General features: G+C 46.4%; 1 protein-coding gene across 1 annotated transcript in view; it reads left to right on the forward strand.

Annotated features, from left to right (window-relative positions):
- Nucleotides 1-26,362, forward strand: part of SPIDR (scaffold protein involved in DNA repair) — a 1,761,208-nt gene that overhangs the window by 1,719,243 nt on the left and 15,603 nt on the right. The window contains exons 19-20 of the mRNA XM_069220129.1: nucleotides 24,439-24,553; nucleotides 25,419-25,472. Of these exons, the coding sequence (XP_069076230.1) occupies nucleotides 24,439-24,553; nucleotides 25,419-25,472 (169 nt within the window). The remainder of the gene's footprint in view (nucleotides 1-24,438; nucleotides 24,554-25,418; nucleotides 25,473-26,362) is intronic.

Below are 26,362 nucleotides of genomic sequence, written 5' to 3' on the forward strand. Positions count from 1 at the left end.
CAGCCCTAATCTATTTAATTCCAATGTATTCCTTGTTCTGCTTAGGTGTCCTGCCTTTTAGCTTTGTGCTCCGGGGAGAGAAAACAGAAAAACTGCATGATATACCTGAAGCTAAAAGCTGAGCACTCTCAGCCCTGACCTGAGGCAGGGTGGAGTTTGGAACCGTATGAACTCTGACCTTGTATCAGAAAGTGTGCCCACATCAGCGGAGTTTGAGGAGCCCTGTCCTGAAGATTTCTGAAAACGAGTACTTGGGTAAAACAGCAAACCTGCTGCCATAAGAAACTTTGACAAGATTTTAAGACACATTGTGGAACCAGGGTGAACTGCTAGCACCAATCTGTGAACTATACAGTGTGCCCAGCTTGAAAAAGTTTTTCTTGGGAGAAAACTGGCATTTCAACTCAGCGCCGGCTTTAGGGCTGGTGGTGTCCAGTGCAACAGTCTTTTTTTGGCACCCCCACCCCATCACCACCTCCTCGGATTCACTCACTACCACCTGGCAAAATGAGCTCCTCATCTCTCAATAGCCCCCTTTTCACATACATTTGTTTTAAAGCGCTTGTAATGGCTGGCTTCACCAACCCATTCAGCTATCTACATAAAATATAGTTCTGTTCTTTGCAGTAGGAAGATTAACCATCTCTGCTACTTTATGTCGAGTCAAAGCTGCCGCTAGACAAAACTGTCTCTCTCCCTAAAAGGAACGTTAATTACAAAAGGTATCTTGACATTTTAATTGTTTCCTGAAGGCTAGACGCACAAGGAACTTTTCAGCAGAGTAATTGCTAAACACAGTGGCCTCTCCTCACGTCAGCGTCTCCCCAATCCAGATCAGCACCCGGTGCGGCGCACAACTCGCACCGCCCTAAAGCTGGCCCTGTTTGAACTGACCAGGGCTCTCGCTCGAAATTGATCAGTTGGCGCCTACATCTAAAATACATACACTTAAACCATTATATATATTTTTTTCTAATACAGGTTAATGAAGCATAGTATTGTCACAGGAACTTAGTTACTCGGTTAAAATGTATCACATGTGCAGGTTGCAGGAACTGTAAGCGCTAAACCGCCTTGTGAAGAAGGTATCAGTCATACTCACGAGAATAGGATCATTATTCTCACATAATCCTGCTCCCATTTGCCATATATTAAAACAACATTAACTACTAGGAAATGTGCAAGATACAACTCCGAGCCCTAAGGTTTCTGGGCCTACTACAGTGATGAACATTAGGAAGCATTTTCAATGTCACATGAAACTTCAAACTGATCTAAAATAACATTCATTTTTTTTTTAAAGGTTGATACATTCAGGATTGGGTACGCGATTATTAACACTGCATTACATAGAACTACACGGACATGATACAAACAAGATTACGTTTTATGATTAAGTTTTATTTTCACATCCAGTTCCCAGCTGAGGGCATGAGGTTGCTCCCAGCAGTCAATCATTACTGCTAACAGAAGTCAATCATTACTACTAACATAAATCAGATTAAAATCATTAGCAGTAATGCTTGGACTGTGTGCGGACACTTAGGTCAATACGGGACCTCTCTGTTCACTGTAAACAATGCTGGGATTCTAAAAAATAAAAAATAAAAATACTCTGATATAGGGGGTCAGAGTGTAGTGATAAAGGGAGTGGAGTCACAATGGGCGGAGTCCTGTAAAGCAGAGTCTGACAGTCACTTTAAACGCTTATTTTTTATAAAAACTTTGCCCCAAAGACATTGGTTACAAGGACAAATGTGACAGTAAATCTGGCATTACTTAATTTGCTCCAAACACGCTGCATTTTACAATTTCTAATGCGGTTAAGGCACCTACTGCAGAGAACTTTGTGTGCCCAGCATTTTTAGAGAATATTAATGGTAAGATAACACGAATGGTTAATATACTTGCTGAAAAGCTCTGTGTTTTGGACAGTCACAATTTTGGCTCCTCATGAAGTAGTATAGATGGTTAATGTGCCTGCTGCAAAACACAACATGTAACATGCTGATCTTAGATTTGTCTTTTAGGAAGATAACTCAGAAGCGGGTTACTGTTTTTGTCACAGAGATCCTTTTGTTACTTGCAATTCATAAGTTAAAATTATAAGTATAGTACAGTGAGCTATGAACCAGCATCAACAAACTGCATGGACAAGTTTAGAACATCATTGTTCCCCACACCAGTGCTCTGTTAAAAATGGGGTGCTGTACCCCTAGTTTCATTCTTTAGCATGATTTATTTACCTAACAATGAAATTGATGCTGACAGACTGCTCAGGATAATAGTTTTTTTTAAGTTTCTCCATTCTTTTTTTAGGTTAACTACAAACAGTACACAGTGTTCAAAACATGACAGTTCAGCGTGGGGTCTAAGATTGGCCAGTTCATTACTACTAGTAAATCCTGGGATGGTCTGTGCAACACTCATGTAACTTGTCTCTGTCCAAAGCGTCGGCCTAACATGAGTTGTTGTCCGCACCCATCTCTCTTCATTCCAAATTATTGGTCCGTGGGTCTTGTGTGGAGGTGCAAGATCCAAGGTTGGCCCTTGCCTCCCGGTTAAGGCCATAGTATGTCCTCCAGTGGCCCTATACCCTCTCAAACGTCCTGGGACAACCACTTGCCTCCTCTCCATTTCCATACAACAATTTATGCCTATGAGCCACATTGCCCTAGTTTGGAATTACCTGACACCCCCAGCCCTCCCTTTACACTACCATCTAGCAATGTCCAGCTTGCCCACACAAAAAACAATGTGCAAAACAGCAACTTTACTCTGGTTAGGTCTAGATTGCAAGGAATGGCTAGAATGATGATATGGGGGTTATCTGGTATGAAGGTCTTTGCAGACAAACCAACAAGTATCTCTTGTGAGTATCACTGAATCTTGATGCCCAGTCATGTGTAGGAAGGAGCCTATCTCAACATCACATCTTCCACTTATAGGGTATTGTGCTCTACCTATCTGGAATAATCTGCTTCTTTCATAGTGCACCCTGTGAAACATCTTCCGTTGGATGGGGCTCAACCTCGTCTGTATCGCCACCTCATGTAGATGCATTAGAAGAGCCCACCAGCCGATGTTTTCTAGCTGACCCAGGTTGGACTCACATGTGGCTCTATGCTTTTGTAGATTTTCTGGTCTATTGCTAACTAGGGTGCGATAGGTGAGGAAGACTGCTTTGTTGAGCAGTTCTTCTGTGACAATGCTCTGCTTTCCAGAAGGCTGCTTTCACGCAGGTCTGCCCAATCTATCTTTTCTGGTCCTATGCTGTGTTTGAGCGGTGGGTCTTTATATTTCTGATTAAGAGCTAGGTCGAATACTCCTTGTAACAGTTTGAATTACGTGAACTCCACATCCTTAATCAAGTCACCCAGTGTGCAAATGCCTTTTGGGTCTCAATTTTTAAAGCCAAGCAGTTTCCACACTTCTGGTAGCCTTTTCCTTTTCCACAGGGAGATTGCCATCTCACTATTTTCTGGCTTTATCCCACGCTTCCAGCACACTCCAGGTGGGCTCTAGATGTATGTTCCTAAATGTTTTCTCATAGAAATAATGAATATAAGTACTTGTTTTTATCAGGGCCCTTTCTAGCCTCGCCGCTGGATCATCACATGGTGAATCTCCATTCATTATTTCATTGGAGCTGAGAGGCCCAGTAATATGGCCTGAGGTCCGGTAGGGATATGCCAAAATTGTACTTTGATCTCTGTGGTGTTAGTAGTGGTATTCTGGGTGTGCCCTCATCCTAAAGCATTATACGCAAAGCTCTGTTGATTCTGTCAAACAAATGCTTTGAAATTGCCCAGGGGCGTGTTTGACCTGGCCCTTTTTGCAGAGTTATCTCCTGTTTTTTCAGACCTGCTTGTGTTGGCTTTAGGACTCTGGGCACTTTACCACTGCCAATAAGTGTTAAAGTGCATATGCTCCCTATCTAAATTGAATTGGTGATTGGTTTCTCCATAATTGGCATATTTGGTTTACTAATACATCCCTAATATAGTGCACCATGTGTGCCCAGGGCCTGTAAATCAAATGCTACTAATGGGCCTGCAGCACTGATTGTGCCACTCACATAAGTAGCCCTGTAACTATATCTCAGATCTGCCACTGCAGTGTCTGTTTGGGCAGATTTAAACTGCCATTTCGACCTGGCAAGTGCACCCACTTGCCAGGCCCAAACCTTCCCTTTTACTACATATAAATCATAGGATCAGGCAGCCCCGTGGGCAGGGTGCAGTGTATTTAAAAGGTAGGACATGTACTGAGGAGGTTTACATGTCCTGATAGTGAAATACTGCTAAATTTGGTTTTCACTATTGCAAGGACTCTCTCTCCCATAGGGTAACATGGAGATTGCCTTGAAATATCTTTTAAGTGTAATTTCCCATTGGAAGCAGATAGAGATGTGGAGTTCAGGGTCTCCGAACTCACAATTTGAAATACAAATTTTGGTGAAGTTTGTTTTTGATTTGTAAGTTTGAAAATGACATTTTTAGAAAGTGGGCATTTTCTTGCTTAACCAATCTGGGTCTCTGTCTGTATGTGGAATACAATTGGGCTGATGGTGTATTCACTCTAGACAGTCACACAAAGGGAGCTGAGGTGTGCCCTGCATATCCTGATGGGTCTTCCTGAGCTAGAGTGGTGTGAGTAGCTGACACTTACACCTGAATAGAGCTGTGCCTGACCTCACAGAAAGCAGTCTCCAAGCCCCTGGAGTGTGTATGAGGCCAGGACAGGGAAAGGCAGGGTCTTGTCCACTACAAAGACATCTCTTTGAAGTGTGCCGACTTTAAAGACAGAAATAGGTATAAGTACTGGACCTCTGACCCCACATAGTTAGAACACTCCTGGACTGAGGAATATCTGCCAGGAAGAAGAGTTGGATGCATTAGGAGGGGCTGCTTGTTGCTTAGTTGTGCTGGCCTGCTGCTTCTGTCCTGGGAGTGAAAGGAGTAGACTTTGCTTTCTACATCCTGCTTTCCAAGGTTCTCCAAGGGCTTGAGTTGAGCTTGCCTCCTGTTAAGAAGTCTCAGGGACATCGAAGACTTCATCTACCAGCACCTGGGCTCCTCTGCTGAGAGCCCTGTCCTGTCAGCTGGTGCCAAATTCTCTCTGGGCCCTTGAAGGAGGTTTTTTGTGCTGCAAGAAGAAAATCCACGCATCCACTCAGTGCATCATTCCAAACAGATGCATCGCTGCAAGCATTTGAAGCATCGCCGCGGCTTGCACCGGAGCGTGGTCCCAGCTTCACACAACGACCATGGTTTTCCACAAAAGCCCCAGCTTTCCTTCGCAGTGCATCAGAAGAACCACTGCTGTGTGAGTTTCGAGCACTGCTTCAATGGAGTATATGACACACCACCCATACTCTGATACAGCGCCTGATCCTCACTGTGAGATCGATGCATCGCAACTTGACTTCTGACACATCATCTCTAAGCACCAGTTTCTTCAATGATACCACAGTCAGGAATCAATGCTTTGTGCCGCAAACGATGCATCACCTCCACTGCGGCAGCAAGGAACCAACGCACCACCTCCCTTGCCTAGCAGTAAGGAGGCAACGCATCACTTCCCCTGCCACAGTAAGGAACCAAAGCATCTCTGGCCCTTCAATGCATCACCTCCCCAGCGACCCGCATTGTCTTTGTTTGTGACGCATCTCAGGTACGTTGCATCAGTCAAGCGCTTCATTGATTTCAAGGAACTACAATTGTATTTAATCATTTAAAAGTTATATGTTTGCCTCTGTGTGTTGTATTTTTGTCGTTGAGGTCTTGTTTTTACTCAGATTAATATTGGCTATTTTTCTAAACTGGTTTGGAATACTTTTGTGGTGTTTTCACTGTGTTAAGGTGTGTATGTGTACAAATACTTTACACATTGCCTCTGAGATAAGCCCGACTGCTCATGCCAAGCTACCAAGGGGGTGAGCAGGGGTCATCTTAGCTGCATGGCTCCCTTACCCTGACTAGAGTTAGAGTCCCTACATGGACAGGGTGCAAACCACTTCCAACTAGAGACCCCATTTCTGACAGGGTGTTCTTAAGAACATGTGGAAATGTGGGCATAGTTATCATTTTTAAAAGTGATGCTTTCTCAATTAGTGAGATTGGGTGCCTCTGCCATCTACCCGCAGCCACCTGGGACTCAAGTACCAACTCCAGGTTCCTTTCTAGGAATAGAGATCTGTGTGGCATAATCCCAGTACTCTGGTATGTGAACCCCTCTTCCGACGACTTAATATTGTGGTGTTGGAAATTGGATTTGTAGTTGGCAGAGGTATGCACCCTGTCCAAGAAAGAACCACAATCCTAGTCAGGGTAAGTCAGAAGCACACTAAAAGTTAACCTGTGCGCACTCTGGTAGCTTGGCACAGAGCAGACAGACTTAACTTGAGAGGCAATGTGTCAAGCATTTGTACAACACTTCAACCAGTAAAACAGTGAAACACCACACAAAATAATCCAAATAGTTTAGGCTTAATTTAATGAACAAAACAAGACCAAAACGACAAAAATCCAATAAATAGAAGTCGGATATGAATTTGTAAAGATTAAATGTGCGAGTAGTGCTTAGAATCAAGAAACACCTATTGGGAGATTTGGTTGCACTAGTCCTGGACAAAGTCAAGAGTTTAGGCCACCCGAGGCCGGCTCCAAGATACACGGGGACCACTGTGCCACAGTACCTTATCCTTGTCAGAGCACGAGATGCGTTGTTGATCCCCTCACAGTTGGAGAGTTGTGCAAAGGCAGCAATGCATCAGGTTTGAATGTGAGATGCCAGTTCCAGATGAGGCGGTTCCGAATGCTATGCAACAGGTCTGTCCCTGGGTGGGGGGGGAGGGGTTCTGGCGTCATTCTTCTCCAAGCAGTGGCGGTGATGTATTGGTTGCGGCGCAATGTGGCAGTTCAGAGTACGTTGTGCTGGTCCAGTCTCTGAAGCGGCAGTGATGCGTTGATCCAGATCTCACAGCAGGTGCTGCGTCAGTTCTGATCAGCGCAACAGCAGCAATGAGCAGTTGCAGCACGTTACACTTTCGTCCAGGGCCGTGCAGTGGGTTGGCACCACTTAGCAGAGCAAGACTCATAGCAAGTAAAGTCCAGTTGCTGTTTGTAGATGGAAGGGAAGTCTTTGATGTCTCTGAGACTTCAGAACAGGAGGCAAGCCCTTGGAGTCACTTTGGTTGTAGGATGGAGAGATGCAGGTCCAGTCCTTCTCACACCCAGGCAAGAGGGCAGCAGGTCAGCTCAGCAATGCAGGAGTCCAGCAGAGTAGCAGTCCTTGTAACAGCACAGCAGTCCATCTTCCTTGCCAGAGTATCCACAGTTTCAATAGTGTACTGAGTTGGTGGTGTCAGAGGTCCAGTACTTTTACCCAGTTGTACCTTTGGAGTGGGTGAGACTTCAGAGAAGGGTCCTTGAAATGCACTGAAGCCCTCCCTTCCTGCCCTGGTTCCAGACAGAATACAGGGGTTATGCAGCACTTTGTGGGGGCTCAGGACCTAGCCATTCAGGCGTGTCATCTCCTCCCTCTCATCCTGCCCAGTACGCCCCATCAACATGCAGATGGCCACTCAATTACACCTACTCTCCATTTGTGTGTGGCTGTCTGGAGAGAATGCACAAGAGCCAAGCTCAGCTGTCACCACCCAGACTTGTATTCAGAGGCAGGCAGAAGGCACCAAATGGCTAAAGTTAAAAAAATGTCAGTTTTCTAAAAAATGGCAGTTTCAGAACTGCAATTTAAAATCTGACTTCACCATAGGTTGTGATTTAAAATTTTGTGTTCAGAGGCACCAAATTGGACAAACCTATCCCTTCCAGATTGAGAATTACGTTCATAAAATGTAATAAGGTAATCCCAAGAGACAGGCCTTGCAGTAAAAAAAAAAAAAAAACACTTTTGGGAGACTGTCACTACCAGGGCATGTAAAACTTAAACGTACATGGCCTGCCTATTAAATATATGGCACCCAGCCCTGTGGGTCAAATAGGGCCTACCTTAGGTATGAAATATGCAAGAAAATGGGAAGGTTTAGGCCCAGAAACAGGTTTAACTTGCACGATCTGCATGGCAGTTTAAAACTGCAGTGGCAGGCCGGACACATGGTTAAGAGGCTACATAAGTGGTTGGCACAATCAGTGCTGCAGGCCCACTAGTAGCTTTAAATTTAGAGGCCTTCGGCACATGTAGTGCACTTTACTAGGGACGTATAAGTAAATAAAATATGCCAATTGGGTATGAGGCAATGTTGCCATGTTTTAGGGGAGAGACCACAAGCACTTTAGCACTGGTTGGCAGTGTTAAAGTGCACGGAGTCCTAAAACCTGAAAAAACAAGGTCAGAAAATGGAGCGAAGCAGGCAAAATGTTGGGGGAACATGATCCTAAGGCTATCAGGGTTACCTGTGTGGATCTTCCCCACCTTATCCCATTTCTTAAGCTTTCAAGATTGTACAATATTGACTTATCCAAGCTGACCCTATACCCTGCGTAACCCTCAAAACTACGGAACACTGACTGAACAGAAGATATAGAGATCTCGGTGGCAGACAGTATAGTAATACATCATCTGCATGTGAGGGCATCAACTCCAGTTCACGTATAATCTCATGGAACTTCACACTTGATCCTTAACCAGCATGCCAATGGTTTCATGCAAAGGACAAACAACAGGGGAATTAACAGACGCCCCTGTCTAGTGCCCTGTTCTAACTGAAATGTTTCCTTCGCTGCCTCCATTGGTTTCTTGTAGAGCAACAACACCCATCTGCAAAAAACTGAACCCGATCTGAATCTTTTCAGAACCTGGAAGAGTTGTGTACAATTTATTGAATCAAATGCCTTCTCTGTGTCTAAAGTTATAGTAAGAGGTTCCTGTGTAGCCTTCCGTCTGTGAAGCCAACAGTGCAGCGTTCTGAGGTTGAGCCATGTTGCTCGTCTTGGCATAAATCCCGTTTCTGTGTATCTGGGGGAGACATCTCTAACCAAAAGCAAGGCCAAGACTTTGGTCAGGATTTTAACTTGTACTCAGGAAAGTATTGACAGAGCAGTGAGGAAATGAAGCCTCAGACAGTAATTTTTGTTGCTGTCTGACTAATAATGTGGAGTTCAATAAGATAAAAAGAACACAGTGAATATACTGAAGTGTACAGCCAGTTTTCTAAACAACTATACCTTTATTTATATACACACACACTTTTATTACCAGTTGAAGAGGAGTAAAGGCATTTCAGTACACGTTTGTATAAACAATTTGCATATTGCATAGCTTGTAATAGCAAATACAATATATTCACCTAGTTTGTTAGATGCCTGTCCCCTTCATGGTTTTGGATAAATTGCTTGTGTTAGTCCAAGGTGTATATTTAGTTAACTATATAGAAATCAAGGCTAACCAGCTGTAATTGGCCTAGACTTTCCAAGTTCTCAGTGAAATCCTTCACCTTCAGTTCCTTATCATGATCTATCCAGATAGTGAAGTCGCACAGTATGATGACGCTTACAGCCTTTAGATCCTACAGATACATTTAAAAATAGAATGGAGAGTAAGTCACTTAGTTCCCTCAATCCTGTAGCTTAAACATTGATTGATATCCTTTCTGTAAAATAAAAGATTATCATATGTTTATATTTGCGATCAAAGAAAGGAAGATTTCTTGTGCTGTTAGATTCTTGAAGCGCACAAAATGTTTGATCATCTGATGTTCTGTATGGCGACTTTATTCTCTTCATTTACTTTGTTTACAGTTTTTTTTTTCATTTTTATTTGATTCTGTCACGAACATAGGCATACAAGGGAGACTGGCGTGTGTAACTCTGTTTCTGTTTAATGTTTGAATAGTCTGTTGCAAGATCTCGGTTTACGTTAGCGTGGAGTAACTCAATTTTCCTTGAAGTGTTTAGAGATAAACTTTAGAATAGAGGCAATTACTTTGGCTAATAATCCAAAATAGGATGAAAAGAAAACTCTAAAAAAGCACTTAGATCAAGTAAAAAGCAGCAGTGAACATTATTGGAAATTGGCCTACCCAAAGGTGGTTGGAGACTCACATGTATTGGTGCATATGCTGCAGGTGTTTGCTTGCAAACTTTAAATTAAATGTGTGGGTTCTCTAAAGTAAAAGTTCAAAGATGGTTAGGGATGTTCATTCACAACCAAAAAAAGGAGCCCCCTCCTGCTATTTGCAGAGAGGCCTGTTTTAATTATTCTGCGTGAAGAGGTTTGGGGAATTAGTTGAATTATCATGAGAAAAATTGAGGCTGGTTTCCGGAGGTGGTGGAGTTCTAGTGTGGAGTTTCCCAAGTCCTGGAGGTGTCAGATCACCTTCATTTTATTCAAGCTCCGTTTTTCTGTTTGACAGACGGTCATTCCTATGGGAATCGCACCAGATTCCAATAATACATACAGTACACCAGCAATCACTCGCAAGACCCAAAGATGCAACTAATTGCATTTCTTTGGGGTGCGAGCCCTCATAATTCTAAGTATATATTAGATAACACTTGTATATTTCTTACCATATAATCAATAATTAAAAACCATTTGATCTTTGTAAAACTACCTTTTATAAGTTAAAAATCGCATACCAGCTCTCCCACACCTTGCAAGGCTTCAGAGAGCCCCATTAAGGAACCCCGTATTTCATTTAAAATCAGAATGTCACATTCAAGAATCTCATATCTACCAGCAGGTTGACAGCTTGATCCCAATAAATAACATTATATTCCCTAAAAACTGGCTTTGAATTTTTTTTCCGTTCATCGAAGAACCACAAGCAATCCAATAAAATTTGTTGGCCTCTACATTTTACTTTGAGGCCACATGTACATAGGCCCAGATCATCCCTCATTAGGGCTGTTGTTTTCAAATCCATATAGCATGGGTTTAGCTCAATCCTAAATTTTAACACCCTATTTCTTAACTTGGGATTAGGCAAAGCCTCTATACAGGGGATCATATCCTTATTTCTCCACCCACGCACCATGAAACGGATAAATATTTTACCCTCCAAATAACATAAATCCTCTTCTTTGGCACTTTTATTTACCATGGCGCGCAGCTTCTGCTTAGGGATTTGTTCTCTGTGCCACTGATTGGCGGCTAAACCCAAAGTAACACAGATCGTCTCTAGCCAACCTCTCACTTGGGAGGCCCAATTCAGATCACTTATCCTTATTTCCCTTTTACATAGGCACGCAATTTTGGAGCACCCCCTCTTCAGACAGTCTAAACCAAAATTTAAATGCGGCTTACATTCCCAAGTAACTCCACGCCGAGATTTGGCATTCAGCCCTTATAGCCTGGATCATACCTGAGGGTGGAAGCGTAAGCTGTTGTTTCACACATTTACCCTCTTCTGCATTCAAGTTCGACTTCCCAGCGAGAGTTAAAACTTCCACCCCATGTTGAAATGGAGGTTGCACCATAGCATTAAAGGCAGAGATTACGGGATGAAGAGATGGACCTACATACTTCAGACTAAACTGCTTTAATCCCCAAACCTATGTTAATGCAATGGATTTTGGTGACTAGATATGTTCTCACCATCTTAATTCAGAGTCATACCACATACCCAGATATTTATATTTATCAACCATTTCTACTTTTTCACCTCCCATGTACCAGGAAAATGCCCCCTTCCTTTTTCCCCCCAACACCATTATTTTCATCTTATCCAGGTTAACTGTAAGCTTTTTACTTTGACAGTAGTTATCAAATCAAATCATTAACATTTATAAAGCGCGCTACTCACCCGTGCGGGTCTCAAGGCGCTAGGGGGGAAAGGGGGGGGTTATCGCTGCTCGAACAGCCAAGTCTTTAGGAGTCTCCGGAAAGCGGAGTGGTCCTGGGTGGTCCTGAGGCTGGTGGGGAGGGAGTTCCAGGTCTTGGCCGCCAGGAAGGAGAAAGATCTCCCACCCGCCGTGGAGCGGCGGGTGCGAGGGACGGCAGCAAGTGCGAGGCCAGCGGAGCGGAGGGGGCAGGTGGGGACGTAGAAGCTGAGGCGTCTGTTGAGGTATTCCGGTCCCTTGTTGTGGAGGGCTTTGTGTGCGTGGGTGAGAAGACGGAAGGTGATCCTTTTGCTGACTGGGAGCCAATGCAGGTGTCTCAGGTGTGCGGAGATGTGGCTGTTGCGGGGTACGTCGAGGATGAGGCGGGCCGAGGCGTTTTGGATGCGTTGCAGGCGGTTTTGGAGTTTGGCGGTGGTCCCGGCGTAGAGGGTGTTGCCGTAGTCCAGGCGACTCGTGACAAGGGCGTGGGTCACGGTTTTTCTGGTGTCGGCGGGGATCCAGCGGAAGATCTTGCGGAGCATGCGGAGAGTGAGGAAGCAGGCGGAGGACACGGCGTTGACTTGCTTGGTCATGGTGAGAAGAGGGTCCAAGATGAAGCCGAGGTTGCGGGCGTGGTCTGCGGGGGTCGGTGCGGTGCCGAGGGCCGTGGGCCACCAGGAGTCGTCCCAGGCGGACGGGGTGTTGCCGAGGATGAGGACTTCCGTTTTTTCAGAGTTCAGCTTTAGGCGGCTGAGCCTCATCCAATCTGCGACGTCCTTCATACCCTCTTGTAGGTTGGTCTTGGCGATGGCGGGGTCCTTGGTGAGGGAGAGTACAAGTTGGGTGTCGTCGGCGTAGGAGGTGATGATGATGTCGTGCTTGCGTACGATGTCGGCGAGGGGGCTCATGTAGACATTGAAGAGTGTCGGGCTGAGCGATGAGCCTTGAGGTACGCCGCAGATGATCTTGGTGGGTTCTGAGCGAAACGGAGGGAGGTAAACTCTTTGGGAGCGGTTAGCGAGGAAGGAGGCGATCCAGTCCAGGGCCTGGCCTTGGATCCCGGTGGAGCGTAGGCGGGTGATTAGGGTGCGGTGACAGACGGTGTCAAAGGCAGCCGAGAGGTCGAGGAGAATGAGGGCGACTGTTTCACCGTTGTCCATCAGGGTTCTGATGTCGTCTGTGACTGAGATGAGGGCGGTTTCCGTGCTGTGGTTGGTTCGGAATCCGGTTTGTGAAGGGTCGAGCAGGTTGTTGTCTTCCAGGAAGGTGGTCAGCTGTTTGTTGACGGTCTTTTCTATTACCTTGGCTGGGAAAGGTAGAAGAGAGATGGGGCGGAAGTTTTTCAGGTCGCTTGGGTCAGCCGTAGGTTTCTTTAGTAGGGCGTTGACTTCAGCGTGCTTCCAGCATTCGGGGAAGGTAGCAGAAGAAAAAGAAGAGTTGATGACGGTCTGGAGGTGCAGGGCGATGATGTCGTCGGCTTTGTTAAAGATGAAGTGCGGGCAGGGGTCCGAAGGGGCGCCGGAGTGGATAGAGTTCATGATGGATTTGGTTTCTTCCGTGTTGATGTGGGTCCAGTTGTTGAGGGTGATGTCCGGGGAAGCGGGTTCAGTGGTGTATGGTTGGGTCTGGTGTCCGAAGCTGTCGTGGAGGTCGCTGATCTTGCGATGGAAGAAAGTGGCGAGGGATTCGCACAAATCCTGTGAGGGCGTGACGGCGTTGGCGCTGGCGCTGGGGTTGGAGAACTCTTTGACGATGCTGAAGAGTTCTCTGCTGTTGTGGCTGTTTTTGTCTAGTCTGTCGGTGAAAAAGTTCCTTTTGGCAGTGCGGATCAGGTGGTGGTGTTCGCGTGTAGCGTTCTTGAGGGCGGTCATGTTGTCCGCGGTGTGGTCCTTGCGCCAGGCCTTCTCAAGGGCACGACAAGTTTTCTTTGATTCTTTGAGGGTGTCAGAGAACCAGAGAGGTTTTTTGGTGTTGGTCTGTCGATGCGTGCGTTTGAGGGGAGCAAGGTTGTCAGCGCAGTTGGAGATCCAGTTTGTGAGGTTGAGAGCTGCGTCGTTGGGGTCGGTGGTGAGGGTGGGTTGGTTGGCGGCGAGAGCGGAGAAGAGTTGCTCTTCAGGGATCTTGTTCCACTGTCGACGAGGGGTGGGTTGAGTGCGGAGGTGGGGGGTCTCGCGTCGGAATGTGAAGTGGACGCAGCTGTGGTCGGTCCAGTGTAGGGCAGAGGTGTGGCTGAAGAAGACGTGTTTGCTGGCGGAGAAGATAGGGTCGAGCGTGTGTCCGGCGATGTGGGTGGCGGTGTTCACCAGTTGTTTGAGGCCGAGGTTGGCGAGGTTGTCGAGCAGGGTGGTGGTGTTGGGGTCGTTGTTTTGTTCCAGATGGAAGTTGAGGTCGCCTAGGAGGATGTAGTCCGGTGAGGCGAGGGCGTGCGGGGAGATGAAGTCGGCGATGGCGTCGCTGAAAGAGGCGCGAGGTCCGGGAGGACGGTAGACGAGGGATCCTCTGAGGGTGGTCCTTGGGTCGGTGCGAATCTGAAAATGCAGGTGTTCAGCGGCGAGGGGGGGTCTTCGGTGGAGGTGGTGACGCTGATGGAGTCTTTGAAGATGATGGCGACACCTCCTCCTACTTGGTTGGTGCGGTCTTTTCTGGAGATCTTGTAGCCTTCGGGGATGGCGGTAGCGATGTCTGGAGCAGAGGAGGCGTTCATCCATGTCTCCGTGATGAAGGCGACGTCCGGGGCTGTGGAGTCCAGGAGGTCCCAAAGTTCAACGGCGTGCTTGTGGACGGAACGAGCGTTGATCAGGATGCACTTGAGGTGGTTGATGGCGCGTGGGCTTGTGGTCGTGGTAGTTGCGTGGTGGAAGATGCGTTTGCAGGAGTTGTAGGCGAAGGGTCCATGGGTGCGTTTGGGGTGAGCTAGGAAGCAGGTTTTGGAGCGCCCTGGGTTGAGGGCGTGGAGGGTGGTGGGGTCGTAGCGGATCAGCGGGGCTTGGGGGAGCTGGGGACCAGGGGTCGTGGCGCTGGGCGCGGGCCAGGCGCGGACGGGCGCAGACGGGCTTGCCTCTGGCTTGCCTCTGGCGCGCCAGCGGCGTGCCCGCTGCGCGCGCCCGCTGCGCAGTCGCGCAGCGGCCGCCATAAGAGGTAGGAGGGGGGGGAGGGGTCAGCTGGGGGCGAATGGGAGCTGGGGGGCGGGGGCATGCAGGAGGTCGCGGCGGGAAAGCGCGAGGGAGGGGGGGGACAGGTAGAGTGAGAGGAGCTGGGGGAGGGGGTTTAGGGTGGAGGAGGGTGAGTGTTAGGAGGTTTGGAGATTAGGGAGAGAGATAGGAGTAGGGTTGTGAAGATAGGGGAGGGGGGGTTGTAGAGGTGGGTGAGGGAGAGAGGTAGAGTGAGAGGATAGGGAGATAGGTAGTAGAGGGGGTGGCGGGAGGGGGGGGAGAGATAGAGAAATAGATAGAGAAAATAGATAGAGAAGTCGATAGATAGGGAAATAGATAGATAGACAGATAGGTAGGTAGGAGGAGGTGGAGAGTGGGGGAGTTAGATAGTGAGATAGGGAGCTAGAGAGATAGGAAGATAGGAGGAGTGAGGGAGGTAGATAGCGAACGGGTTAGCTAGGGGTGAGAGAGGGGGAGGCGAGTGAGGGAGGGGGATGAGGAAGGAGCAGGAGGGCAGGCTCGGGGGAAGAAGACGGAGGAGGTAGAAGAGCCGAAGACAGGAGAACAGAAGACAGAAGAACAGAAGACAGAAGAACAGAAGACCGGAAGAGCAGAAGACAGAAGACCAGAAGACCAGAAGACCAGAAGAACAGAAGAACAGAAGAACAGAAGACAGAAGCACAGAAGATCGGAAGAGCAGAAGAACAGAGAAGAACAGAGAAGAACAGAGAAGAACCGAGAAGAACCGAGAAGAAGAACACAGAAGCACCGAGAAGAACAGAGAAGAAGAACACAGAAGACCGGAAGAACACAGAAGGGAAGAACAGAAGAACAGAAGAGAAGAACAGAAGAACACAGAAGAAGATTGCAGAGGGGGAGCGAGGAGGAAGAGACAGAGAGGAGGAAAAGAAGCAGGAGCAGGAGAGAAGGTGAGTGGCGCGGGGCAGGGCGAGGGGCTGGGAGGAGGGGGGTACTTACAGTTAGGTGGGTCTCAGGAACACAGGAACTCGGGAACTTGGAGGAGCTGCAGCGGCAGGGGGAGCGACCTACCCTTGGGTCAAGGGTCGCTACCACTGTCGCGCAGCGGCCGCCATAAGAGGTAGGAGGGGGGGGGAGGGGTCAGCTGGGGGCGAATGGGAGCTGGGGGGGCGGGGGCGTGCAGGAGGTCGCGGCGGGAAAGCGCGAGGGAGGGGGGGGGACAGGTAGAGTGAGAGGAGCTGGGGGAGGGGGTTTAGGGTGGAGGAGGGTGAGTGTTAGGAGGTTTGGAGATTAGGGAGAGAGATAGGAGTAGGGTTGTGAAGATAGGGGAGGGGGGGTTGTAGAGGTGGGTGAGGGAGAGAGGTAGAGTGAGAGGATAGGGAGATAGGTAGTAGAGGGGGGTGGCGGGAGGGGGGGAGAGATAGAGAAATAGATAGAGAAAATAGATAGAGAAGTCGATAGATAGGGAAATAGATAGATAGACAGATAGGTAGGTAGGAGGAGGTGGAGAGTGGGGGAGTTAGATAGTGAGATAGGGAGCTAGAGAGATAGGAAGATAGGAGGAGTGAGGGAGGTAGATAGCGAACGGGTTAGCTAGGGGTGAGAGAGGGGGAGGCGAGTGAGGGAGGGGGATGAGGAAGGAGCAGGAGGGCAGGCTCGGGGGAAGAAGACGGAGGAGGTAGAAGAGCCGAAGACAGGAGAACAGAAGACAGAAGAACAGAAGACAGAAGAACAGAAGACAGAAGAACAGAAGACCGGAAGAGCAGAAGACAGAAGACAGAAGAACAGAAGAACAGAAGAACAGAAGAACGGAAGATCGGAAGAACAGAGAAGAACAGAGAAGAACCGAGAAGAAGAACACAGAAGCACCGAGAAGAACAGAGAAGAAGAACACAGAAGACCGGAAGAACACAGAAGAGCAGAAGGGAAGAACAGAAGAACAGAAGAGAAGAACAGAAGAACACAGAAGAAGATTGCAGAGGGGGAGCGAGGAGGAAGAGACAGAGAGGAGGAAAAGAAGCAGGAGCAGGAGAGAAGGTGAGTGGCGCGGGGCAGGGCGAGGGTCTGGGAGGAGGGGGGTACTTACAGTTAGGTGGGTCTCAGGAACACAGGAACTCGGGAACTTGGAGGAGCTGCAGCGGCAGGGGGAGCGACCTACCCTTGGGTCAAGGGTCGCTACCACTGTCGCGCAGCGGGCGCCATAAGAGGTAGGAGGGGGGGGGGAGGGGTCAGCTGGGGGCGAATGGGAGCTGGGGGGCGGGGGCGTGCAGGAGGTCGCGGCGGGAAAGCGCGAGGGAGGGGGGGGGGACAGGTAGAGTGAGAGGAGCTGGGGGAGGGGGTTTAGGGTGGAGGAGGGTGAGTGTTAGGAGGTTTGGAGATTAGGGAGAGAGATAGGAGTAGGGTTGTGAAGATAGGGGAGGGGGGGGTTGTAGAGGTGGGTGAGGGAGAGAGGTAGAGTGAGAGGATAGGGAGATAGGTAGTAGAGGGGGGTGGCGGGAGGGGGGGAGAGATAGAGAAATAGATAGAGAAAATAGATAGAGAAGTCGATAGATAGGGAAATAGATAGATAGACAGATAGGTAGGTAGGAGGAGGTGGAGAGTGGGGGAGTTAGATAGTGAGATAGGGAGCTAGAGAGATAGGAAGATAGGAGGAGTGAGGGAGGTAGATAGCGAACGGGTTAGCTAGGGGTGAGAGAGGGGGAGGCGAGTGAGGGAGGGGGATGAGGAAGGAGCAGGAGGGCAGGCTCGGGGGAAGAAGACGGAGGAGGTAGAAGAGCCGAAGACAGGAGAACAGAAGACAGAAGAACAGAAGACAGAAGAACAGAAGACAGAAGAACAGAAGACAGAAGAACAGAAGAACAGAAGACCGGAAGAGCAGAAGACAGAAGACCAGAAGACCAGAAGAACAGAAGAACAGAAGAACAGAAGAACAGAAGAGCAGAAGAACAGAGAAGAACAGAGAAGAACCGAGAAGAAGAACACAGAAGCACCGAGAAGAACAGAGAAGAAGAACACAGAAGACCGGAAGAACACAGAAGAGCAGAAGGGAAGAACAGAAGAGAAGAACAGAAGAAGATTGCAGAGGGGGAGCGAGGAGGAAGAGACAGAGAGGAGGAAAAGAAGCAGGAGAGAAGGTGAGTGGCGCGGGCAGGGCGAGGGGCTGGGAGGAGGGGGGTACTTACAGTTAGGTGGGTCTCAGGAACACAGGAACTCGGGAACTTGGAGGAGCTGCAGCGGCAGGGGGAGCGACCTACCCTTGGGTTATGAAAGACATCTTATTTTCTGTGCAGTCCCAACTCTGTCATGTCAACTACATCAGCGTATAATAAACAAGAGATATGGTTCCCATCCACTTTTGGGCATAAACCCCTAGCCTCATTTAATACATTTGGCAAATCAGACAGAAATATGGCAGACAATAAGGGGACCAATACAAAGCCTTGTCGCAACCCATTCTTTCTTGGGATCTTCTTTGATAAAGACCCACAGGTATCTAAAACTACTTGGGCCCAGTTTTGCATATATAGTCCCTAGAGGAGAGAAAGTAGTTCTGAGTCGATCCAGAGCCGCCTCAACATATCCCACAACAAAATTCGATCTACCAAATCAAAAGCGACTCAAAAATCCACAAAGCAACAAAAAAGACAACCTAGTACCTTTATTGACTTTTTTGCCAGTGCCCAAAGACTAAAACAGTGGTCTATTGTCGAATGACCCTCCTTGAAGCCACCCTGCTCTACTGGAATCAAATTATTTAACTCTACCCTGGACTTAATTAGACCTAGCAATAGTTTAGCGGATACTTTTTCCCCCACATCCAGCAGGCTAATTAGGCAATAATTCTTTGGTTGTGTTGCATCATCCTTCCTATAAATTGGCCATTATTATTGCACCTTTCTAACTCTCTGGGACACAGCGGGAATCAAACATAATATGAAAGGTAACATAAAAGAGTCTTGCTCATTAATTACCGCCGGAAGGTTATCTGGGCCAGCTGCTTTAGTTAATTTAAGAGCCTAAATTATTTATTTTATCTTTTGCAGGGGAAATATGACCTTATGTCATCACCTACCTCAACTTTGTTCTCCAGAAATAACCCGACATTCCTCCCCTGTATAGATTGCCCATATGCTTATTCCAGTCATCTTCTCCAGCTAGACACTGCATATCCCCAGAGGCATTCCCCTCCCTCACCAACTGCCAAAACCTCCTAATATTGTGGGTTCCTATCACATCTAACATAACTTTCCAATTCGTATTTATGTACTCCCTTTTCCTTTCTCTTAGGATATTTTTATAATCTTGTTTGGCTATACGGAGCTTCTGTCCAGTTCCCTTATCGCATTTTTTCCTAATCTCCCTTTCCAACTTCCGCACTTTCAACTTCTGGATCTTACACTCATGATTAAACCAGGTATTTTTTTATAATCCCTTCTAGCTTGTTCCTGATCTTTATTCGCATGCATTATTTTTAATTTTACTTTCAGACAATCAACCACTTGTTCAATTACTCTTTCATATCCCATAAACACATCATTTGGATCTTCAGCCAAGCTGAGACCCCTATAATTTATCATCAGGTCATTGAGTACTTTTAGGCTATTCTCTGTGATACGGGTGTTTATCTGTGGCGGGAACTCTACCTGCAGCGCAGCTACTTTTCCTCTTAGATCTTTATTCCCTGCCCTAAATGTTAACTGAAGGGGCCAGTGATCTCTACCATCTAGGTGCAAGACTTCAAATCCCACCACCTCCTCAAAATGCCAAACATTTACGAAGGCATAATCAATTGGGTAAGTCTGGCTACCTACTCCGAAGGTCTGCTATGCAGGGCAGTCTGCATTCGTCCATCCATTGACACAAAACAATCCTAGAGAGCCTAAAATTCTTAAGAAGGCCCTATCACGTGCTGTAGCCTCTGATCTAGGGAAAATAGCTTGTGGCACATGTGCAGCAGCCAACTCTTTATACGATTTGTTGGATGTAATTTATGATTAAAATCTCCTAAGATCAATAGCAGCTTCTCTAATTTATTCATACATATTGCCTCCAGATCTTCCTCTAACAGACCCAGCTGGGTATCATAATTTGGTGTCATCCCAGGCTGGATATATACATTAATTACAGTGAGCTGCCTTGACCCTCCAATATTATTATAGAGGTAGACCCGACAAGCTAATAGCCAACAACCTTTTGTTTTTATCTTTATAAATCTGTTAGCTATTCTAGTCAAGGTCAAAGTGATTAGGCCACCCGAAGGTCATCCTGGGCCTAGACGTGTAGCATCCTTAAAGAGACTTAGAAAGCCATCTACTGGTTCAGGTTCTTTGCACAGCAAAGTTTCCTGGAAACACAAAATATCATACTTTTCCATCTTATCTTTAAATGTATCTTGTTTTAAATGTTTCTTATAACCTCCTAAATACCAGGAAATAACCAAAAGGCTGTGTGAAGCATCTAATCCCTAGTCGAGATCACTCAACCCCCTCTCCCCCTCCCCACTATAATCTCCAAGGGAGTTTGAAAGGGGCTCAAAAAGGTTCCTCAACATTTGGCCTATGAGTCGGCTACTATGGTCACACTTAGCTTCCCCTTGCTTCTATCCACACACATTCTTAGATTTTGGGTACCTACTAAACTAAATTGTACTTGATCTAGGAGCAGCCCTGCATGACAATTGAGGGCTCTATGACTTCTCTCTACGTTCTCCAATTCCCTCAACTGTACCAATCTTATACCCTCCTTCTCTAATTCCTTCTCCGCCCTCAATACCAATTGTCTTAAAGCATCCTGAGTAAAAAAGGGGCTTTTGTCACCTCACTTCATACAAGATTTGTCATGAACCCTATTTGCCTTATATCCTCTGCACCAATCCCTCATAAACTGGGACAATTACCCATGGGTGCAAGCGATTCAATGGCTTAAGCTTCCTCTGCAGGTTCCTCCCAGTCTCCCTTCCCCAGGGTTATAAGTATACCCACAGACTCTCACTTCCATTATGTCCCTCTATCTTCCTCATGTTTCCATGACCCCTGGATGATGGTGAGGGACCACCCTTCTCCCATTGTTCTATACTTACTTCCTCCATTTTTTACATTCATTACATTTCTTTTGATAACAGTAGCTTCCCTACTTTCCTCCATTACTACCACTTAGTGGTACCTATTCTCCTTTACTAACGGCATGTCTTCTGTGTCTACTATTCTAGGTCCCCTTTGAGTCGCACTCTTGGAGGTGCCCACTTCATGCCACTGTTGTGGGGCTACTCCTAGGATCTTATGCTGATCTATCCTCCCCCACTCTGTTCATGGGCCTTATCATTTTAGTGTTCCTCTCTTTAATTCTTAATATATTAAAGTAGGGTATATAACCCCTTCCTTCCCAACCTCAACCCCTTTTTATCACCAGCATAGGCTGTTTTGAGATATATTCCAGTGGTAACTTCGATGTATTTATAGGCCCTCCTTCTCTACTTTCTGCAGGCGTGCCCACCTCCTGGTCCCTTTTCTCTGGTAGTGGCCAAAGAAGTACCGGCATACAGCTGTTTATTTGTTTCAGCTCTTGCATAATCCCCTGTAGTTGGTTTTTATGTGACTTACCCAGTCCAGTCCACTTTCAAAATGGGCTGTAAGGTTTTCTGAATTAAGAACATTACCTCTAATACAGATGCCGCTGGAGTTGCAGTAGTATCCATACCTAAAGCAGACTGCATAGCGACACGAAAGGAAGTATCCACTCCGGAGGCATCCCTACCTTCCCCTTCTAGCCCCTCCTTCTCGATTGTAGTATAAAACGGGGATCTTTCATCCATCATGTGGAGAGGTGGGGAGATGAAGATAACCTAGGCTCCGATAACACCACCCCGCCCTATATTTCTCCCCATCCCTTCCCGTGAGGATAGATCCCCACTCTGTAAATAATCCAAAATAATAGTCACTTGCTACAATCCATTCATCCGCTCTCTGATCAACCTTTGAGGTTTTTTTTCCTTTTAATATGCTGGGATACATCTTAACTTAACACAAATAACTCTCTAAGCTATACTACCCGAATTGTAACTTGTGAACTGAATCTCTGCAACAAAGGCAATAACCCAGTGAGCTATCTACATAAAATACAAATCAGTGACCTGTATGTTATACAATGTTCTTTGCAGAAGGCACAGTAACCCTCTGCGCTACATTATGATGAATCAAACCTGTGACTAGTCTGCACATAGTTATCTCCAGCCAGTGCATTAAGCACCACAGTTATCTTACAGCTTTTATACCATGGACTTGCTGGGGGGGTATATAAACATGCCTTAACCACAAAAGATGTTTTAAAATGAAGCCTGTTAAGTAAGTCAGAAATGTGTAGTGTCCCATTTGCTTTTGTTATTGGCGTGTTTAGGAGATAAGAGTATTTAAAAAAATCAATGTATAAGTTGACAGTCAGACTCTGTCCCTTTCTGCTTCCCTACTTCTCCCTCAAATCTCTAGGATGCCCAGAGCTGCCAAGGTTTCATATTGCTATGCGTGACATTTTCATAATTTCAATGTAATTATGAGTGACATTTCAATGACTGAGTGACACTTTCTCACAAGCAAAAACAATCCTGCCCAGTGCGTTCAAATACCATAAGTATCCATCCAACACAGTCAGTTGAAGCCATTCTGGCCCCAGATACAGAGACCACACCAGCCTATAAAGTTCCTACCTGGCTGTTTTTTTTATCTGCCTGACTAATATTTTAATGTGCCAGCACAAAAATCACCTGAAGCTGGTGTTTTTTCCTTTTACCAGTGCACATTTAAAATGGCAAACGTATGAGTAACACTCTTTAAAATGTGCTGCAGAGCTGCCTTGATGGTTCATGAATAACAAAGTAAAGTAATAAAAGGCAGAAAGGCAGTGTTGAAAATGAATACGGACTATTTCATATAAAGTTCTGTTCACAATGTGTGGGCTTTTGCAGAATCTTAAAACAGGAAAAAAGTGCCAGTATTACATCAGCAGCTCTCACTTACTGATGATTCTGCATGATTGATGACTCCTCGATCAAGGCTGCTGGTGCCGCGGCTTGGTGGGCTGGGTGACAGTCCCACTTGCAGTGATGCTCGTGATACTGCCATGGTGCTGCTCATGTGAAAGGTGAGCACTGTTGGCTACACCCACTTCAGGGCGACTTGGTACCCGGCCTGCCTCAGTGATTCCGCGAGTCAGCCACTCTGGCGGCCTAGGGTTGAGTCTGTGCTGCGCGCAGAGGGGATGGGCCAGGATCCATAGCTTGGATCCCATCTTTTTGGCAGCACCTCTCAGCCAGGGTTTCCCTGCAGAGACGCCACAACAAGAGTCAGCCGCGGCCTGGGAATGGCATTTGGAGGGGTCGGCGCGGTAAATGACGCAATCCGACCTCATCCCCACAACAGCCGCCTCAGTGCCGGACTGCTGTGAGCGAGTTTTTGGGAGGACTCCGAGCTGCCTCACTCAGTGTAGCGCTGCATTTAGTAAACTTGCAACCAAAGTAAAAGAGACAAAACTTAAAATGCCACCTGGTCGCACCACAGGCGGCAGGCAGGACCCGTGACTCACCCCTGCCCCATTAAATTCACTCACTCAGAGTACTGTCTTCTTACTAGTCAAGCCATTGGACACGGACTTTTTGTGAGGTAAGTTTTAAGTTATGCACGTGTGTCGGCCCGGCAGGGGTGGAGAGGTGTCTCTGTTTGTTAACTTAGAAACATTGTGGCAGTACTTGACTGCAAGCAGATCTACAGCCAGCATCCCCTTAGCCTCCCGGATCAGGCTGCATGCTCGGACACACTGCATCTCAGTCGCTCACTGTGCATTAACAGCTGAGGAGGCACTATAATGCGTGATTTTCCATTTTAGTGCGGTGATGTGGGCCACCACATTGAAGTGCGTTAGACCAGGGTTCTGCAAAGTCAGTCCTGGAGAGCCGGGTCCATGCCAGATTTTTAGCATATCCACATTTAGAAAAATTTGGATTTCTGAAATATCTTTTTTCTAAATGTGGATATGCTAAAAATCTGGCACGGGCCCGGCTCTCCAGGACCGACTTTGCAGAACCCTGCGTTAGACTAACGCCTGATTCGTGGAACTTGGCAGGGCTGGATGCCACAGTACTTTTTTGTCATCTTTAGTAACAGTGTTACGCACCCTAAATTATGCACACGAAGTATATGTTACACGTGAGTATCTTTAACTTCACTTTTGGGATCCTCGTGCATTTGGCACATGGCTAAAGCATACTTACCCGGCCATTTGCTTTTTTCAGAAAATGATTGAAAAAGTTTCAACTGCGCCACAACGGGGTACGGGGAGATTTACATTTTATGACCTATTCTGAGAAGAAAGCAGTGCAGGGAGTCCTCATTACAAGTAAAAGCATATGTTTGGATATTTTCGAATTAGAAAATCCTTGTAATAAATCAACGTTTAGATTGACAAGAGGAATGTTTTTGAACGTTGCTTTGGTGTTTCTCTTTAAACTTGCAATGTATTTTTACATTTTACAGATCTTCGTTTTACTGCAGGCGGTGCTCCCAAGCTGTGGTTTCACCAGTTCTTAAAATGCAGCTTGAAGTTCGTTTGCAGTGTCCGTCCGTAACTCGAGGCCCAGTGAAAGTGAAGGTATTGCACGTCCTAGTTGTACATAAATGGAACCATACGGAGGCTCCTTCCTTCCTTGGCCTGCTGCCTAGCTACATTCAAACTGTGTTAACGCTGCTGTTTAATCAAGAGGTTAAAGAAAAGTCTTCTTTGGGGACCTCTGCTGCTCCATCCAAGATACCTCTCCAGTCCCATTAAACTGTCCTGCTGACAACAGACCTCAAAATCCACGCAAGCGGCCTCCCAGCCTGACACGCTCAATTTGAAATCGGCACATGTGGCGTTCGCGGTCGATTTCTAGTCACGGGTTCCACACAAATTGCGCTTGGTCCCGGGTTTTCATCCAGGCAGATATGTGCAGGTACAAAGGGAACACCGTGTGATAAAACCAGCCATTAGTACTGGGAGGCGTGGGATAGAAAGAACTTTGAAACCAAGGACGGGCCTTGTAGTGTAGTCCTGTAGAATAGGCTGGTTTCCATTTACCACCATGAGAGCCATTAGTATAATTATACGAATATTTCCACAGTTCAATGGACAGTTTTTGTTTAACAGCAAACATACTATTTATTTATTTTACAGCTGAAAACAACCATAAAAACGCTGATAACATAATTAAATATCAAAATTGTTTTCCATAATTTTAACAACGCTTTGATTGTGAGAGAATGCACAGACGTAGCTTGAAAAATGTGAGTGTATGCATGTTTTGTAGCTGACCATTTTCCAGCACTTGTCTCAAGAATTGTTTGGTTTTATAATATGGTTTGGACTAGAGTGCTTGTGGTGAGGTTGCTAAACTGTACAATTTCCACTTGATTGAGCAACAGTTATTCACCTGTACTGTACATTTTATGATGTTAATATTGTTTTTATCTTTTCCTAGCTGCAGCAAAAGACTATTTGTTCCCTTCTGGGCTCGCCAGCCAATGAGGATGGGGTAGGTATAAGATGGACTATAGACCTGCAAATAAATAAGTCTAAAGATGTTTCGTGGCATTGTCCATTCGGATGCTTTGTACCTTTTGCGGGGACTTTCTGTGACAATGGTACACCACCATTATGACGTTGTACTTACTTTCAATGCCTTTGCATACAACCATGCTACTATACTGCTTCTCCAGTTTTCTCAGCTCATGGCACTAAACAGCTCAGGAATGTGTTACAGACATTTGCAGCTTGATGCATTTGTTTTATTTCTGATATGCAGTGAGAGGAGAGGACTAGCCATGCTTTAAGGAGCTGAGTCCGAAATGCAGTCATTTAGTATTCCTCCTATGAAATGAGAAGAACATTGCTTGCTGCAAGGAAGGTGCATGATCTGCGGCTGAAGGCCTTCTCTTGGAGCAGTCCGCAGGGAAACAACCTGAAACACACAGATATCACAACTATGATATGATTCAGAGTAAAAGAGAATATATTTTTGCACTAAAAAAACAAAAGGTTTAAGTGACAAATTTAGGTATTGTAATAAGATCTTGCCCTACGTTAAAAAAAAAAAAAAACTCCACTGAAAAACCTATTGGTTTTTTAAGTGATGTTACAATTAGGTGTTGAAATAACACAAAAACTAATGTTTAAAAAACACTGAAATTCACCAGTTATAGTTCACTGAGCTAATTATAACGTATGTCCTGCCTTGCACTGCTTATGACTTCACACATTACATCACTCATTACATGTTAAATTACATCAATGTTTACATCACTGATGACACAATAGTAATTTACACCATAGAGTTACGAGCTCTGTCATGTATTTTACTAAACTACAGAAGATTGTCCTTAGGGCCCCACAGAAGGTGTCTGTTCAGTGGCAAATGTATTTGTG

This window comes from Pleurodeles waltl, chromosome 2_2 (assembly GCF_031143425.1).
Source record: "Pleurodeles waltl isolate 20211129_DDA chromosome 2_2, aPleWal1.hap1.20221129, whole genome shotgun sequence".
Classification (NCBI taxonomy): domain Eukaryota; kingdom Metazoa; phylum Chordata; class Amphibia; order Caudata; family Salamandridae; genus Pleurodeles; species Pleurodeles waltl.